A 15,925-nucleotide genomic window follows, 5' to 3' on the forward strand; every position below is an offset into this window, starting at 1 on the left:
AGTCAACTGTCAGTCATCGGCCTTGACCACAATTACGTAGTGGAATTGAATATTGGCCATAGCTATTACTATTAAAAATAGGGGCTTGGTGGGATCCAGTTTGACTTTAGCATCCTAAAATACTCTGTGATGGGAGTGTGTGTGTGTGATCTGAGTGGTGATTATTACAAGAAAGACTTTGGACATAGCATCAATGACATGGCACATAGAGTCAGACAACTCATGGGTGGTTGCTATTCCCTGAAAAATGACTACTGGGGGCATCACTGCACAAGGAAGCTCAGTTCTTTTCTGTGTAACTTGTTGAGTACCCTGGGAAGCATAGGGGGTATGCAAGAGAGCAGTAGCAAGCTTGCCAGTAGTGAGAAAAAAGCAACCAGTGATCAAGTCACAGGAGAAGCAGAAAGTAAATGAGACAAAAAGTGGAGAGGGCGTTTTGATGGCAAGCCAGAGAACACAGAATGGAGGAATACAGACACCGTGGGGCTGAGACCAGATGAGAAGCTCACACAGGATTTTGGGCGTATGTGGCTAACTTAGCCTGAGGACTGCCACACCGCTAGCTCATGGGAAGCCTGAAACTCATACTGTGTCGGTGTCATAGTAGGGTAGCGTTTCAGATGTGGCATGCTAGCCAACCAAAGACTTCCCAACTGTGCAGTTGTTAATAGCTACCTAGCAGAAAGACTGGAAGCCAGATTGAAAGTCGTAAGTCTGTAGGCATTTGCCACGAGTTCATGTGTTTATTTAATAATGGACCCATGCTGAAACATTGGTGCCTTTTAGCCCAAATCATCCACTTAGCTTCACACTGCCAAGATCATATGCTTTAAACCAGATGCTGGGGACAGAGCTGCCTGGCTTCTGATAAGTCTTATCATCCCTAATGGCTGACTTTGTGCACAGGCAGAAGCATGGTAATCCTTAAATTCCACTATTCATAGCCTCCCCTGGGAGACCAGGAGCAGGCAGAGGCCCTAAGAATGAGCAGGAGTCTCATTTGCATTACAAAATACAGTTTTTAGCAGAGAACCATATTTTGAGAAATGGTTACAAATGAAGCCAAACTACCAACTTTGAGAAGAAGTGTGGCATTTACCATGACAGTCCTGTGCCATGGTAGCTCCCCATAATTCCAGCTGTTTGCCAACTACAATATAATTGTAGTTTAAGATTTAATAGGAAGTTAACTGATTCATATCTGTATCCAAACTTTGTTCAGAAGTTGTTCTGAAGTTTGTCCTGGTGGCAAAACAACCTTTTCCTTCATATCTGGCACTCACCCTGGCCGCCTCCTTTTCTCTTAAATGATTAGATGATTCTGATTCTTATATATATATATATATATTTACACAAACATGGCTACAACCCACCACAGGAGATGAGAGAAAGAACTTCTTACCTGTCTACCCAGAACGAGCAGCGTGATGAAGAATATAGAGAGGGACACAGAGCCCATGGTCTTCAGGTCTTTCCAAATGCCTGGTCTATTGAAAACAGAAACCAACAGGCATATAGACAGATGGACAAACACACCACAACAGCACACAACATGCATATAAGACTTAGAATCCCAGTAGTGACAAATGTCCAAATCCCCACTGCATTTCCAGATTTCATCCCAGCCAAGTACACATTTCAAATACATCCCAAACCCCAATTTGCATAAAACCACAAATAATTAAGTCCATATATTGAGGACACAGTAAATAAACATATGTACAAATTAGCACAGACTTTGCACTGAGTTCTAACAGATATTACAGAAGTGACTTGCAGAATACTAATTTATCCTATTAAGGCTTGTGGGATCAAGATGGATAATTGGATATATGGTTTCTTTGGCGTTTTCATTATTGCTCTCAGAAAGAGACAGTAATTTTTAAGTTATTGACTGTATGAAGCATAAAAATGAAATAAGGAAGTTAGTTTCTACTAGAGTCTTCCACTTGTGGCAGGTGCAGATTCATATAACACTCTAGCTGATGCACATTCTTAATACATTATACAATCCTGTATCCCAGAGGCCGGAATCCCATTCATTGCTAATCTGCCCTCAGATTCAGGTGAACACTGTCAGCCTGTTGCTTCTTACTACAGCAGGCATGGCAGCGACTCAGCACATCTGCATTAGTGCAAGAGGCCTCTACTTCAATCCTTGGCAGTGTTCTACATTTTCTGACAAGCAACCATCCCACATTAGAGCATAATGAAGTTCTGAAAAATACTGGGTAATTTCCTCAGACACTGTCACATGACTAACATGGTGGTAGGCAGTCACTTTCTTCATTGTTTATCCTGCTTTGTGAGTTTCCATTTTCCCCACTGAAGGTTCAAGGGCAAGCGAAATACTAAGATTTGATGTAGCTCAATGGGCTCTGAAGTAAGGGTGCCTGGACTTGTACTGTGAGCTGAAGGACTTGGGGGAAGTCCTTTTCAATGTCACTGCCCTCATCTGTGAAAGGGATGCACATTTCAAACTTCTGGGCCGTTCTGGATACCACATCAGATTTATACACCTGGCACATAGGCTGGCCCACAGCACTCTCATGGTAAATGGTGATTTCAGTATTAAGTGCAGGGTGACGTCAGATATTTATATACCCAGCACATACACTGACCCTCTGCACGCTCTCCCCAAGTGGCCCTAGTGATTTCAGTATTAAGTGTATGGTGACAGTGGAACAAAATGGCTAGAAAATTGGAAAAAAATGGAGATCAGTAAATTTCACAGAAAGGAAAGTGTGAAAGGTAAGGAAGGGTAGATCCCAGTGGGCTCAGCTCTGGAGCCTCAGAACCCTGCAGAAAGGCAGGTATGAATTTGTGCTCTTCCTTCTGGATCACACCTGCAGGTGTGCATTTGTGCTCTTCCCTCTGGATCACACCTGCAGGTGTGCATTTGTGCTCTTCCCTCTGGATCAGACCTGCTGACCCTGTTAAGAAGCTGAGCTCAGCTACCATGAGGAGGTCTCTATTTCTCCATGAATTACTAGAAGGGCATAGGGCTGCTTTCCGATTTTATCAGCACTGATTTTTATGACACGGAGCTCAGGCAAATGTGTCTAAAGGCACAGTTTAAACGGGTGTGGAAACCTAATAACAACGGTGACATCAGAGAACTTTAAACTCATTTCCTTTCTCCATGTTAACCATAAAGACACTGTGATGGGTGGTTAGAGAGAGCAGCATAGCACAGCTACCATTCCTGGAAGGTGCAGGTTGAACTTCTGCATGCTTCTGTCACCTAGTTGTTTTTAAAGCTAGGGGACAGAGACAGAAATGACAGTCCCTCTTCTTGAGCATCAATCAAACTAAGAATAAAAAGTTAAGCATACAGGTCAGAATTTTGTGGTAGTTTTTCAGCGACCCCAGACAGAGTCAATTCCCTTTTGATGTCTAGGTAAGAGACCAGCGGCCTCAAATACATGGAGACAAGGAGTCAGAGGCAGGGTCCTCATGGATTCAGAACCTGGTTGGGTTTCCATTGAACACAGAGAAAGCACACATACAAGCCACCAGGGATGCCATTCTGGAAATGCCTCCCACTAACGCTTCATGAATGAGGTCACAGAGGAAGGGGTTGACACCATGGTCCCACCTGACTTTCATATCTTCCAAATGACTAAATGCAGCAGTGAACTGGGAGTGGGATATCTGGAAAGCAGCCGAATGAAGGTTTGCTCTCCTTGTTGATCTTTGGAGGATGACAAACTACAGACCCCAATAAACCTTACAAAAAGCAGTACCGGGAGACCCTGGAGAACACTGTCCACCGGTAAGTGGAAGCCCTTTTATGCTGTGAATTTCCCCATCTATTCAGGAATTACTGAATTTTCTCAAAATGTTCTCCCCCAAACATCTTTTATTGAGTAAGCAAAAAGGACTGCCAGCGGCTACTGTTGGCCCTCCTCATGAGAGAACCTCTGCAGACAAATGATGCTGGGACTGCTGAAATCTGAAATCACATAGAGATCTATTCTTGGGTTACTCCTTTCTTCAAGAGTGTGTGGATGGGATGGGCAGGAAAGACGTAGAGAAAATAAAGTCCCGGATATACTCCCAACAGTCCGGTCCTCTGTGTAGCTGGCTCACTCCGCCGATTTCCTGCTGCAGCTGCAGCATGGGCACAGTCACCTAGTGGCTCCAAACTGAAGCCAAGCTGACCTTGGAGCCGTACTCCTCTGAAACCGAGGCTCTTCCTCGTCTCTTTCCAGCTTCCAGCAGTTTGCTGGCCACTTTCCGTGCTCTCTGACTTGACGATGTATGTTGTCACTCTGGGGTCTGACTTCATCATCACTGGGTGACCTCAAGCTCTTGTGTGTCTGTCTTTTCACATGTGATCTTAGAGGAGTGCAGTCATCCTGGGCTAGAGGTCATCTTCCTCTTGTTTGATCTCATTTTAATTTAATTTTATCTTTGGCTGTCCTATTTTCTCATAAGCTCACATTATGAGGTCCTTGAAATTAAATTTTCAGTGTATCTTTGTGGGGGCGGTATCATAATTTGAATCATTGAATGGGTTTGAACTAATTTTATGTAAAATGATAGTTCAAACTCTTTCAACTCGTTTGTTGTTTCTCTCTGTTCCACCTCTCTCTCTGTCTCTCTCTGTCTCTTTGTCTCTGTCTCCCTGCCTCTGTCCCCTCTCTCTCACACACACATCATGAAGATAAAGCCTTTTTGATCTCTTCTATTTTGGTGGTAGGGTGTCAGGTAACAGTATTACTGAATTGTGAAGCCAGAAGATGCAGCCAGTGTAACTGGAAACATTTCCAACAGTGATTTCTAATGGAAATTTCTAATTTCTAATGGTGATGTGTGTTTTCTTTCTAGCCATAAGTAGACTCTGGGGACTTGAGCCCACATATTCCTGAAGTTATACACTAATATGCAGCTATGTGACCGTCTGCCTGAAGCTGTTAATTAGCAATCATTCTGACCCTCAGAACTCAGGGATCCAAATGAACAAAAAGTCCTGATAAGTGGGGTGAGAGAGATGGAGGAATCCCTTAGTGAACCAGTGTCTACCTGAAGGGAAAAGGTTCTGATGAGGTAGACAGGACATTCTCGTTACTCTGTGGAGAAAAAGTCATCTGTGTATATGGGCACACACATTATCTCACAGGCGCAGGAGATGTTGCCCTTGCTGAAGACTGAAGCTGCACTTAGATGTTGTACTGAAAAACAGAGGTTGGGCTTACAGGGAAGGTTAAGGGTTAACATGACAGAGGCTGGAAGCTGATAGGAGGGACATGGCTGTGGGTGTGTGACCACAGCTGACTATGCACTCCTACCTGACATCCTGGATGGCAATGTAAGACATCCCATCTTTATATTATATTCTAGCGTCTAATGTGGCTAATTGTAACAGACTAAATTGTAAAGCTGGTTCTAGCCAGAAACTCCTGCCTATGAGGCCCCTGCATTGACAAGGATCTGAGGCAACCAGGAAAGACTGTGGCTGCTGTGTCTTGGTGTTAACCCTCTGACATGGTACAGCAACAAGTTAATCATGTATGTATGAGAACAGAGGGAGCTGGGACATCTGGCAGCACTAAGTTTGGAGGGCAGTGGCACTGGCCACGTGACTGGCAGATAATCAACAGTCAAGGAATCCGTTCAGAAAGTACAAATGAGAGGTGGATAGACAAGGGTTTTAGCCACCCTTATCTGGGTGGGTATCAAATGCACAGACCAAGGAGTTCAACGGCTTTTCCTCTCTTGGAAACCTCGACACTGGGAAGTTCTTCTCACTTCTTGATTCCTCAAGTCTTCCCAATTTCTCATTTTTCTGTAATTCTATTTAATAAAGGTTTCTTCCATTACAGAAGAGTCTTTGCCTTTGATTTTCCTTCATCTGAGGTGCAACTTCGGAGCCACTATCTCAGGTTGGCCTTTGTGACCTTTGAGTGTTAGGGACATCAGGAGCCTGGCTCAGGCACAGCAGGCAGAGAAAGGTTTCACTGAGAAACTACTCAACATCATTACTTCTAAAAACTTCATATCTGGGGGTGGGTGGGTAGAGAGATGGCTCAGCAGTCAAGAACATGTACTGCTCTTGCAGAGGACCTTAGGTACAGTTCTTGGCAACCACACAGCGGCTCACGAGGGTCTTTCTGACACCCTCTTCTGCCCTCCACAGGTACTAGATATATACACAAAACATGCATATATGCAAGTGAACTATGCAGAAACATAAGAATAAATAAATAATAAGTTATTTTAAAATATGTTTCTTAGATGACATAATCTATTAAAAAATATCTATAAGGAACCCAATTTCTGCTGTGCCATGAACTACACACAAGCTGAGATAATGTATTCTCAGGTTGCTGGTGTCTGGGATAACTCAGAGGTCTTCTCCCTAGGGTCCTCATCAGGAGCCCATGGCTTATAAAGAGGCCAGTGGACCAGAGGTGTGGTTTAGTGGTAGAGAGTTTAGCAACTGCAAGGTCCTACATTTCTGTCCAGCAACACACACACACACACACACACACACACACACACACACACACACACACACACAGAGTGAGAGAGAGAGAGAGAGAGAGAGAGAGAGAGAGAGAGAGAGAGAGAGAGAGAGAGAGAGAGAGAGAAAGCAGCAGCAAAAAGATAATGCCTCTGCCCATCACTTACCCACATAGCATTCAGGGCTGCCAGCTGACTTATCAGTTGGCATCAAGTCTTTTGGCTTTCTCTTTTCTATACCATTGTATTATGACATATTTATCTGGCTTTGGTAACAAGAGGCTTTTGAGTGTTCAGGAAGCTTTAATGCCAAATTAGGCAGAAATAAAAGCTTTTCACATTGATGTCATGAGGGTGAATCTGCTCACTGCCCTATGCTCAGCTCAGGACATGGAGCAAATGATGGGGGTCAGAAGTCAACACTGCCCAGAACCAAATGTAAAAAAGCAGCCCAGAAAACAAGCTGGACTCAAATGAAAAAAGAGACAGCCCATGTCCTGTCAGAGCAGCTTCATGTCATCTGGATGTGAGGGATGGGGAACTGGACGACGGACATGGTGGTCCTTCACAGTGCTGGCAGGCTGTCTCAGGAAGGTGGTATATTGGCTATGTATGACCACGACTGCCCTCTTAGGATGCTACTCCTCATCTTGAGTCCTCAGTGTCTTTATCTAGGTGAGCCAATGGCTGGTAGGAGGCTTAGTGACAACAGTTCAGATAGGGCTGCAGCATTCCCTAGAAGTGGTGCCAAGTGACAGTCCTTACGTTATCCAGGGGACAGGTGGCTCAAGACTTGAGAACCTTTCAGAGTGACAAAATATCATACCACTGATAACTGGACCATGGTAATAAGGCATGTTTGGAAAGTGCCATGAAGGTGGATACAGGTCAGAAAAGAAAAAAAACATGGCTGGAGAGGCACCGGCAGTGCACAGTTCTGGAGATAATGATACACTCCGATTAGTGCAGTTCTGGGTTCTCTGTGTAGAGACTGGATGCTGAGTGGAATGCAGATGCATGCAGTGGGACCTGATGCCAGGGGCTCTGCACAAACTCAGCATCCAATCTGAAGAGTGGACCCTAAGAATTCTCTTCTGTAGAATCTGCCGGAACAGGCCTGGTTCCCTCTCCTTCACTCAAACAAAACAAGCTTAAAAAAAATAGAATGTTTTTCCAGGTCAGTCCAAACAAAGATGTGCTCTGTTTCAGGTATAAGAAGATGGCTTCATCCTACAGAAGGAAGGTGTGGCAGAGTTTGGACAGCTAGGCTTTCCTCCCTACACTGCTGATGGAGGGCATGAGACAGCGCAGTGTATGCTCCTTACTTTTGGAAGAAGACAGAGAAATAGGTAAGACTGGGGAGGTTGAGATACCAAATCCCAAAGTAATGTAAAACAACTGCAAAATTTACTTGGACATATTATGAGAGAATGGATAATTAGAATATATTCTAATGAAAAGAAAGACGACCTTTAATAGATTGTAGGTGTTTTGAACACCCATCACTATCTACAGAGGGGGCAAATGTGTGGATCTCCCTGCTCTTCTGAACTGAAGTCTTCAATTTTTTCTCTCAATGGCCAATTAGTTTAGCATTCCCTGATCACAAGGTGAACAAAACATATCACAGTTTGACAACTTGTAGACACTGAGGTTCTCAAGAGATGTGGGGAAGATGAGGGAAACAGAGACATTCCACCTGGTGGGTCTGGACTCTTGCCTCTTAGTGATGCTTGCTGCTTTGAGCCCCTACACCAGTATCTGGGAGAAGGAGCTGATGCTGAAATTGGGAAGGTGAACTTACTAGAGATCACAGTCCAAACTTGTGGAAGATGCTAAGCTCTGGATGTGTCTGCTAATTATGCATTCATGTGCTGTGCCACCCGCAATGTGTTTATTTTACTTCACTCTGTTCGCTACAGTGCCCAAGTCTACAGAACTCCCTCATGGCTCCTCTCTTGGAACTCCTCATCCTTCATGCCTCTTCAAAAATAAAGAGACACATCTGGACTTCCAGAGGGGTTACCTAATGCCTGGCGCACATCTTGCATCTTGAGGCTTGTCAATCTTCAAGAGAAGATGCTCATAAAAAACCCGATGGTACTGTGTAGATTCTGCAGTCAGCCTGCATCATGGGAAGTAGAGAGGCAATAAAGCACTTCCCTCAGCTGCCACTTCCCTTAACATCATCTTGAAGAATGAACACTTAGTGGCACAGCAGCATTGGTTAAGAACAGTAGGAGAAAGTGCCCAGGTCCTTGTTTTGGAACTGGTATGGCCACATCCTCACAGACAGCATGTAGGGCTGTTGAATAAACTCAGAGATATGGGAACAACTCCTCCTTCACCTTCCAGACACATCCTTCACTGTGAGGTGATACAGAAGAAGCACGTGTTGCCAGTGTCCTGATGACAGTGATCCACCACAATGGATTGTTAACAGCGCTCTCACCCCATGCAGTCTTACTTTCCTTCTGAAAGATCTTGCCACATTCATGAATTGGTAATGACACCTTTGATGTCCTTTTATGAATTATTCAATGATCTGAAACTTCTCTCCTGCAGACTTCTGCTTTCTTTGGGAGCTTCCTTGGAAAAAGAGAACTCAGAAGAAGAGGGGGAAGACTCCATCGATTTGGGCTGTCTTGTACAGACCTTGGCTTTGTATTGTACTTATCATGACCTATGTCAAATTTGGCTTAGACAAGGCTACTCACCAAGCCACGATGAACCACGATGGTTAGCCACACACCATGCAAACTGCATTTATTTGTTGGCAGTGTCTTTAAATAGAGATGACCTTTCTCCATACTCTTTTGAGTGACATGACCTTGAGGAGCTGCAGAGGCAGGAGGTAGCTGAGGGGGAGTCTTAATTATTACCAGTGTTTGCAGGCTTCATATTGTTTGAAACACACCCTGATTGTATTTCATTTATTCAATACCAAGAACATGCCAGGCACTGTTGTAGGTACAGCAGGGCTCCTGGGTCTGTTTTGCTTCATTGAGAGACTTAAAGACCACCAGATTTTCCTCCCTCTCTCCCTCCCTCTCTCCCTCCCCCTCTCTGTGTATGTGTGTGTGTGTGTGTGTGTGTGTGTGTGTGTGTGTGTGTGTGTGTGTGTGTGAGAGAGAGAGGGGGGGGGAGAGGCAGAGACAGAGAGACAGAGAGAGATAGAAAGAGAGAAAACAATAAGTCAAAATCTATACCCAATTTATTAAGAATGGAAATATCAGCCTTTATTTTCAGGATGGAAACACGTCAGGAGTTACTGTGTATTTTGGCATACCTTCAGAGTGAAGGCTGAAACTGGAGTGAGGCCCATGAAAACACTCAAGAACAGTGAAGAGCAAGCCCAGAAGCCTTGCTGGAGGGGAAGGATGCTAGAACCTCATAGTCAAGCTGTGATATCAAGCCAATGTGTGCAAGCAAATCTGGATGGAGGATGGGATGAGGCTACGATGCCTAAGACAGGATTAGAAAGGGGTACAGACTGGTGGACTGCAGCAGCACACTGGCTCCAGGGGAAGGCCTGCCTCAGCTGCTCATTTCTGAGCCAGTTTCCTCCTGGAAGGGCATTCGTGTGCTGTTATGTGAAGATGCTCGCTCTCCAGACAGCAGGACTGGTCAACATACTTGCAAACATGTCCCCCTCTCACATCAGCACCAATAACTATCCTGTCCTAGCCTAGCCTAGCCTACCAGTGTCTCTGAACTAGGCAAAGTGTAGGGAGATCTTTACCATCCAGACAAAGCTTTGGATGCTCAGGATACAGAGAAGCATGAATGTTGGGGTGAGTTAGAGATGTTGGGATGACACTGAGCTACTCTTAGGGCTTTTCATTTGGGGTTCCCTCAGGCTGGTGTTAGAGGTCATTTTAAAGCTGGTGGCAGTTTGCTCTTCTGTTCTATGTTTCTAACACTTCTCCTTCAGCAGAGCAATGTATTTGGGGGATGAAGTAGGTACCCCCTATCCTACAGGTATCTGCCAAAGAAGAAGAGCCAGCTCCTTCTGAGGGAGGTTCCAAGATGGGCAGTGGACAAAGCCCCTGAAGAGGATGCTGGCATCCCCCAGTCATCCCTGTAGGGGTGAAAACAATGGAATTCCAAAGGAAGTCTTGAACAGATCAAAGACTTAGCACAAGTACCTAGCAACCACTGTGTCACTGCTGGGGCCTCTTGGAGATGGCATCTCTTCACGGGCTTATTTCCATCCCTTGGAACAATAATGTCCCCATCAAAAGCTTTATAATCTTATTTCCCCCTTTGCTTCAAATGTATAATATATCTCAGCACTTTAAATTTAATCGAGGAAAATTTAATAATTTTCAGCTGTATGCAAAAATCAGCAATGCTGCATTTATTTAGGAAAGTGATGCAGGCTCACTGGATATGGTAGAGATATAATAAAGCATGCTTCACTGGGGATTTTAAGAATTTATGGGAAAATTAACTTCTGGTTTCATTCTCATCTTGGCTAAGGAATAATAACATTCCGTTAATACAGTTACGCATTTCTGCAGCTTTATACCCTCAGCTTGATTACAGATTATCAGGTTTCACAGCATGGAGAAGGGTGGGAATTAAATTAGGTGATGAGGATGGCTGTCGTCACACTTCTGAAAGCATTTGTATTGATAAGAAATATCTAGTGAGGTGGCCACATTGTGCACGTGAAGAAGTGGCTACACATTGTCAACAGAACCATCTTTCTGGGCCAACATTTCTATGCATGTATTTGAGGATTCTCAATATTAAAAAATGGACAGGATAGAAAGAACAGGAAATATAGCTCAGTGGTAGAGCACTTGCAGGGAACATTCAAGACATGGTTTAGACCTTCCAGTCCTGAAAAAATAGGGAAATGATATTGAGAAAAGGGCAAAGGATTCATTGATAAACCCTGGTATGTATACAAGCCAGTGCTTGATGGGAACAACTTGCTATTGAGATGTGAAATGGATATGATCATTAAAATGCTCTCTTTCAAGTTTCGAAGGTTCTGGAAGCAATTTGATAACAGAAGAATTTCCCCAAACACGACTTCTTCAACCAGTAGATGCTTGTGTGTGATAACAGTGATAAGACCCTTCTGATAGGATAATTTTCTGCATTTGGTCCTGAGGCTGGGAAAGTCAACAGGATTGTGTTTGTCTTGGGAGTCAGATTTTTTCACAGAACTAAAAACATTTCTAGGTTTGACTTTTTCCCCCACACGGTAGTATTTAGGGTAATTCTACAAAGAATCTTTACACCACATCTTGTGAAAATAACTACTTATTTTTGGGGGGGTACTTTTTCTTCTGAGCTGGATGACATTTTGCCTTCAGATCTCTCTCTTGGGGAGATCTGGTGATTTCTGGGTACATGATTGGTTACTGTGAGCTGCTATGGAATGACTGTGACTGGTGTGCAGAGAGATGGAGACACTAAATGTCTCTAGACACCCCACCATATCTCTATCTTTATCTCTATACCTCTACTTCTACCTATACCCATCCATCCATCCATCCATCCATCCATCCATCCATCCATCCATCCATCCATCCATCTATCCATTCATCTATCCATCCATCTATCCATCCATCTATATTACATCCCCTGCAGCGGAGAATGGCTCAGGGCACAATGTTAATAGGGCCAAGGCAGGACTCTCCAGAGTGCTTCTCAGTTGGGCATGATGCAACCCATCAGTCCTGCTGTGCTAGCCACTGGAATGTCTGAAGTGTGAGCATCATTTTTGCTCAGGAGCTCAAGTCCAGCCTAGACAGGATGGGCAGACAAGGAAGGAAGTTTTATATTACACAAATCTTCCCCCCTAAAGTATGCCATACTCTCTACATAGATTTCTCAAGACATAGTCTATGTCAACAATGAAAACTCATCTCACCTTCTTGAGCCATCGTTTCAAAGAGACTCTCACCACGATTACCAACAGCAGAGACTTTGATGATTTTCACTGACCATAGGTTCAAAACTGCCATCAATGAGGTAAGGATAACCAGACACAGTGGAGGGGGGGGGGCGTCCCACTCACCTCTGAAACAGGACCTGGCTGTATGCATCCAGGACATGGGCATGGGTGTGGAGCAGAATGATGTTGTAGCCCACGAGTGCCACCATCATGATTAACATTTTCAACTCGTAGTTCACCCTCAGGAAAACGGAGCAGGAGATCAAACCCAGAATGCAGCTGTATATGAAGTACTGGGACAGGAAAATAGGATAGTAAGACAAGCCTTAGGATTGCTAGGAAGCCCTAACCAGTTACATCTGGGGACACCATCCAACAAATATGGTCAACATGAAAGCTGGCTGAGGAGGCAGGTGCACATCTCCACCCTCTGATCTGAAACTTTGTACCTGAGTGTGTTTGCTTCATGAGAAATGTGGAGTGCAGGACACTGGCACACTGCATCTCAGTCCACTGGAAACGGTAGGTCTGCCCACTTGCTTGATCATCTTCTCTCTGTCTATCATATGTAGCAGGCACTGGAGAGCCCTGGATTCAGCCATACCTTCATCAATCACTATCAATGCATTGACTTTTGGCTTTTTGCTGTCAGCATCTTCACTGTACAGTGAGGGTCATGATACTAGTCTTACAAATGTCTACAAAGAATAGATGCGGGGAGCCCAGAATCCAAACCCTACAGCCAAGACAGACTTGCCAAAGGGAGAAGTCAACTTTTCTGTGTGTTTTCTGTTGCTGCATCATGGAGATTCTAACAACCTGGAGCTAGGTTTCTAATCCAGCATTCCCATGGTGGAAAGAATATGGCAGAAAGAGCGAGTATCTCGGCTCAGAGAATTGGACTGGTTCATAAGGCATCCGGTTGTGATTTCATCGCAGTGATGCACCACTTGTGAACTCCTGCCACAGCTAGACCATCCCCATGAAGCTATACTGATATTAACTCATGAGTTCTGTTCTCACACAAGGAAAAAAGTCATAGTGGCCACAGAACAAAGTTCTGCTTTGTAACGGCGGTGCTCAATTGTGTGGAGGCATTGTGTAGGCATAGGGCACATGTTTTGCTGCAGAGAACTTGAACCTCACATTCCTGTTTTCAAAGGAGACATAAATTCCAACCCAATGATACAACTGGGTGGCTCTAGCAGAAGTGACAGTTTTCCTTGCATGGGTGCCAGGCAGTCACTCTCCACCTATGATGGCAGCACCTTGTGAGACCAGGGGTGTTGTAAGTATTCATCAGTGATTACTCACTGTTGGTTCTCCATTGCTCTGACCACCACAGAAAACAGAAAGGGACAGAGGGCCATGATGGGCTTATTTAGGCCAATATGGAGAAAAGACATAAGAGAATCATGAACATTTAAGTAGCAAAGCCATCTTCTCCTTACAGGGCGTTTCTTAAAATCAGCCCTGATTGCATCTTAGGTAGGTGGTCAAGCAAGCCTTAGGGACCATCTGAGGACTTATGGATACAATACACTTTGGCACTTCCTTGCCTAGGCTAGCCCCTTGGTGGGCTAACAATTCAGTGGTGAGTCCCAGGAGACCTGAACAGAATGTTGATAGCAATCCCATAGGACTAATTTGTTTCATTTTAAACTAACAGAATACGGGCTCGCAAGCACGCTTGTTTTTAATTGATTCTTTTTAGTTTTGGTAATCCACCTTTGTATTTTTTCACCAAAGTATGAAAGCACAATAGATTAGAAATCAAATGAACAAAGGTAAATGAGAATCAGGTCTTTACAACAAGAGTCCATGAGGTGCTGACTGCAGCCTGGTGGTTCCTTGCTCAGGTAACACAGCAGCCCCCCAGGCTGCTCTTCAGAGCTGGGGGGCTACACTAAGAGCTGAATATAGCGGGCTGCTTACCTGGGGTTTCTGGCCTATCTAACTCTTACAGCAGCTCATTTCAACGAGGAAGAAAGTTCTACATCTTCTGTCACTCAAAGGAGTTCTGGATATAATGCCAACCACCTCAGAGAACTCACACGGAGACTAACTATAACAACACAGGAAACTCATGTGGAGGTTATATGTAACAGCACAGAGAACTCTCAGGGAGATTATATACAACACACAGAGAATCTCTGTGGAGATTATATACTGCACATAGAGAATTTCCATGGAGACTATATATGACAACACAGACAGTTCAAAACAGTGCCTGGCCCAAAGCTACATAAAATTTATGTTTTTGTTATAGGGGTAATAAAATTTTGTCATTATTTGTAAAGACTGGCAGCCTTCATAAGTGGTAATTTTAAAAGGGTTTTATTGTTGTTTTATGAACGTTCAGAAGCATGTGATGTTAAAATTAGAAGTATACAAAACAACACACATAAAAATGAGAGTGTGTAATAGTCCCCGCTACCCAGAGTCATCTAATACTAACAATGTGGAGGTTATATGTAACAGCACAGAGCTATGTGTCTTTCTGTGCTTCCTACATAGTTTATTAAAGGTATTATTTTAAGAAGTTGTATTTGTATTTCTTGAGATAGCTTTAAATAATTCTTTTTAGTAATTTACTATGAATGTATGTTACTGAATGTTTTATAAACTAGATTATTTTTTAAGATTTATTTATTTATTTTATGTATATGAGTACACTGTTGCTCTCTTCCAACACACCAGAGGGCATTGGATCCCATTACAGATGGTTTTGAGCCACCATGTGGTTGCTGGGAATTGAACTCAGGATCTCTGAAAAAGCAGTCAGTGCTCTTAACCACTGAGCCATCTCGCCAGCCTCACTGAAGTTTTGTTTTTAATATCTCATTTAAAGGCTGAGTTTAATTCTATTGTGTGGTTATAATGAAATGAATTAAAATTTTTTTCCCACTTTTAGTTTTTCTCTCTTATTTTGTAAATACTTTGTGGGTAAACTATTCACTCTTTAAAATTAACTCACAAATTTAATCTTTCAGTGTTAGGAATTCATGTGGTTTTGCATTTAAAATACTAAATATTTTGACAAACTATTTTGTTATTACTGCAACTTTTATAATTATTAAAGTTTCTATTAGAAGAGTTATGTCCTGGCCAGTAGTACCTGGGACCTTCTTTCTCAGACCTTCCCCATTTTCCTCATTCTTAGACTTCCTATAATACGGGTTTAGAGGTATGTGGTCTTGCAAACACCCACAAGTAGTTCCCCTGATTCTCCCATGGGTGACTCTGCTAAGGCAGAAACCGTGATACTTTCCAGATCTTCTGGCCTTTTGACCTCCAGAGTCCCTCATGTGGTTTGTGTATAGGTTGGACAGGCCAATGTGGTTTATATATAGGTGGAACATGCCAATGTGGTTTATATATAGGTGGGACATGCCAGTGTAGGGCTCCTTGACAGAACCTGCTTTCCAAGGACTCGTGATTGGGTCGAAAGACTAAATGAGCTGTTGACTGAGACCAGTGACTTTATATCGCTTAGGCTGATGTCACAGGCAAACAACAAAGCACCATTGGGTGTAACTTTCT

At 43.6% G+C, this 15,925-nt stretch overlaps 1 protein-coding gene across 2 annotated transcripts in view; it reads right to left on the reverse strand.

Annotated features, from left to right (window-relative positions):
- Adcy2 (adenylate cyclase 2) overlaps positions 1-15,925 on the reverse strand; it is a 379,558-nt gene that overhangs the window by 35,922 nt on the left and 327,711 nt on the right. For both annotated transcript variants that reach the window (XR_001780768.2, NM_153534.2), the window contains exons 18-19: positions 12,506-12,675; positions 1,403-1,487 (exon numbers count right to left, since the gene is read on the reverse strand). Coding sequence is in view for 1 of the 2 variants with exons in the window: in NM_153534.2 (NP_705762.2) it covers positions 1,403-1,487; positions 12,506-12,675 (255 nt within the window). In the remaining variant the exon portion in view is untranslated. The remainder of the gene's footprint in view (positions 1-1,402; positions 1,488-12,505; positions 12,676-15,925) is intronic.

The sequence above is a fragment of the Mus musculus genome, chromosome 13 (assembly GCF_000001635.26).
Source record: "Mus musculus strain C57BL/6J chromosome 13, GRCm38.p6 C57BL/6J".
Taxonomy (NCBI): domain Eukaryota; kingdom Metazoa; phylum Chordata; class Mammalia; order Rodentia; family Muridae; genus Mus; species Mus musculus.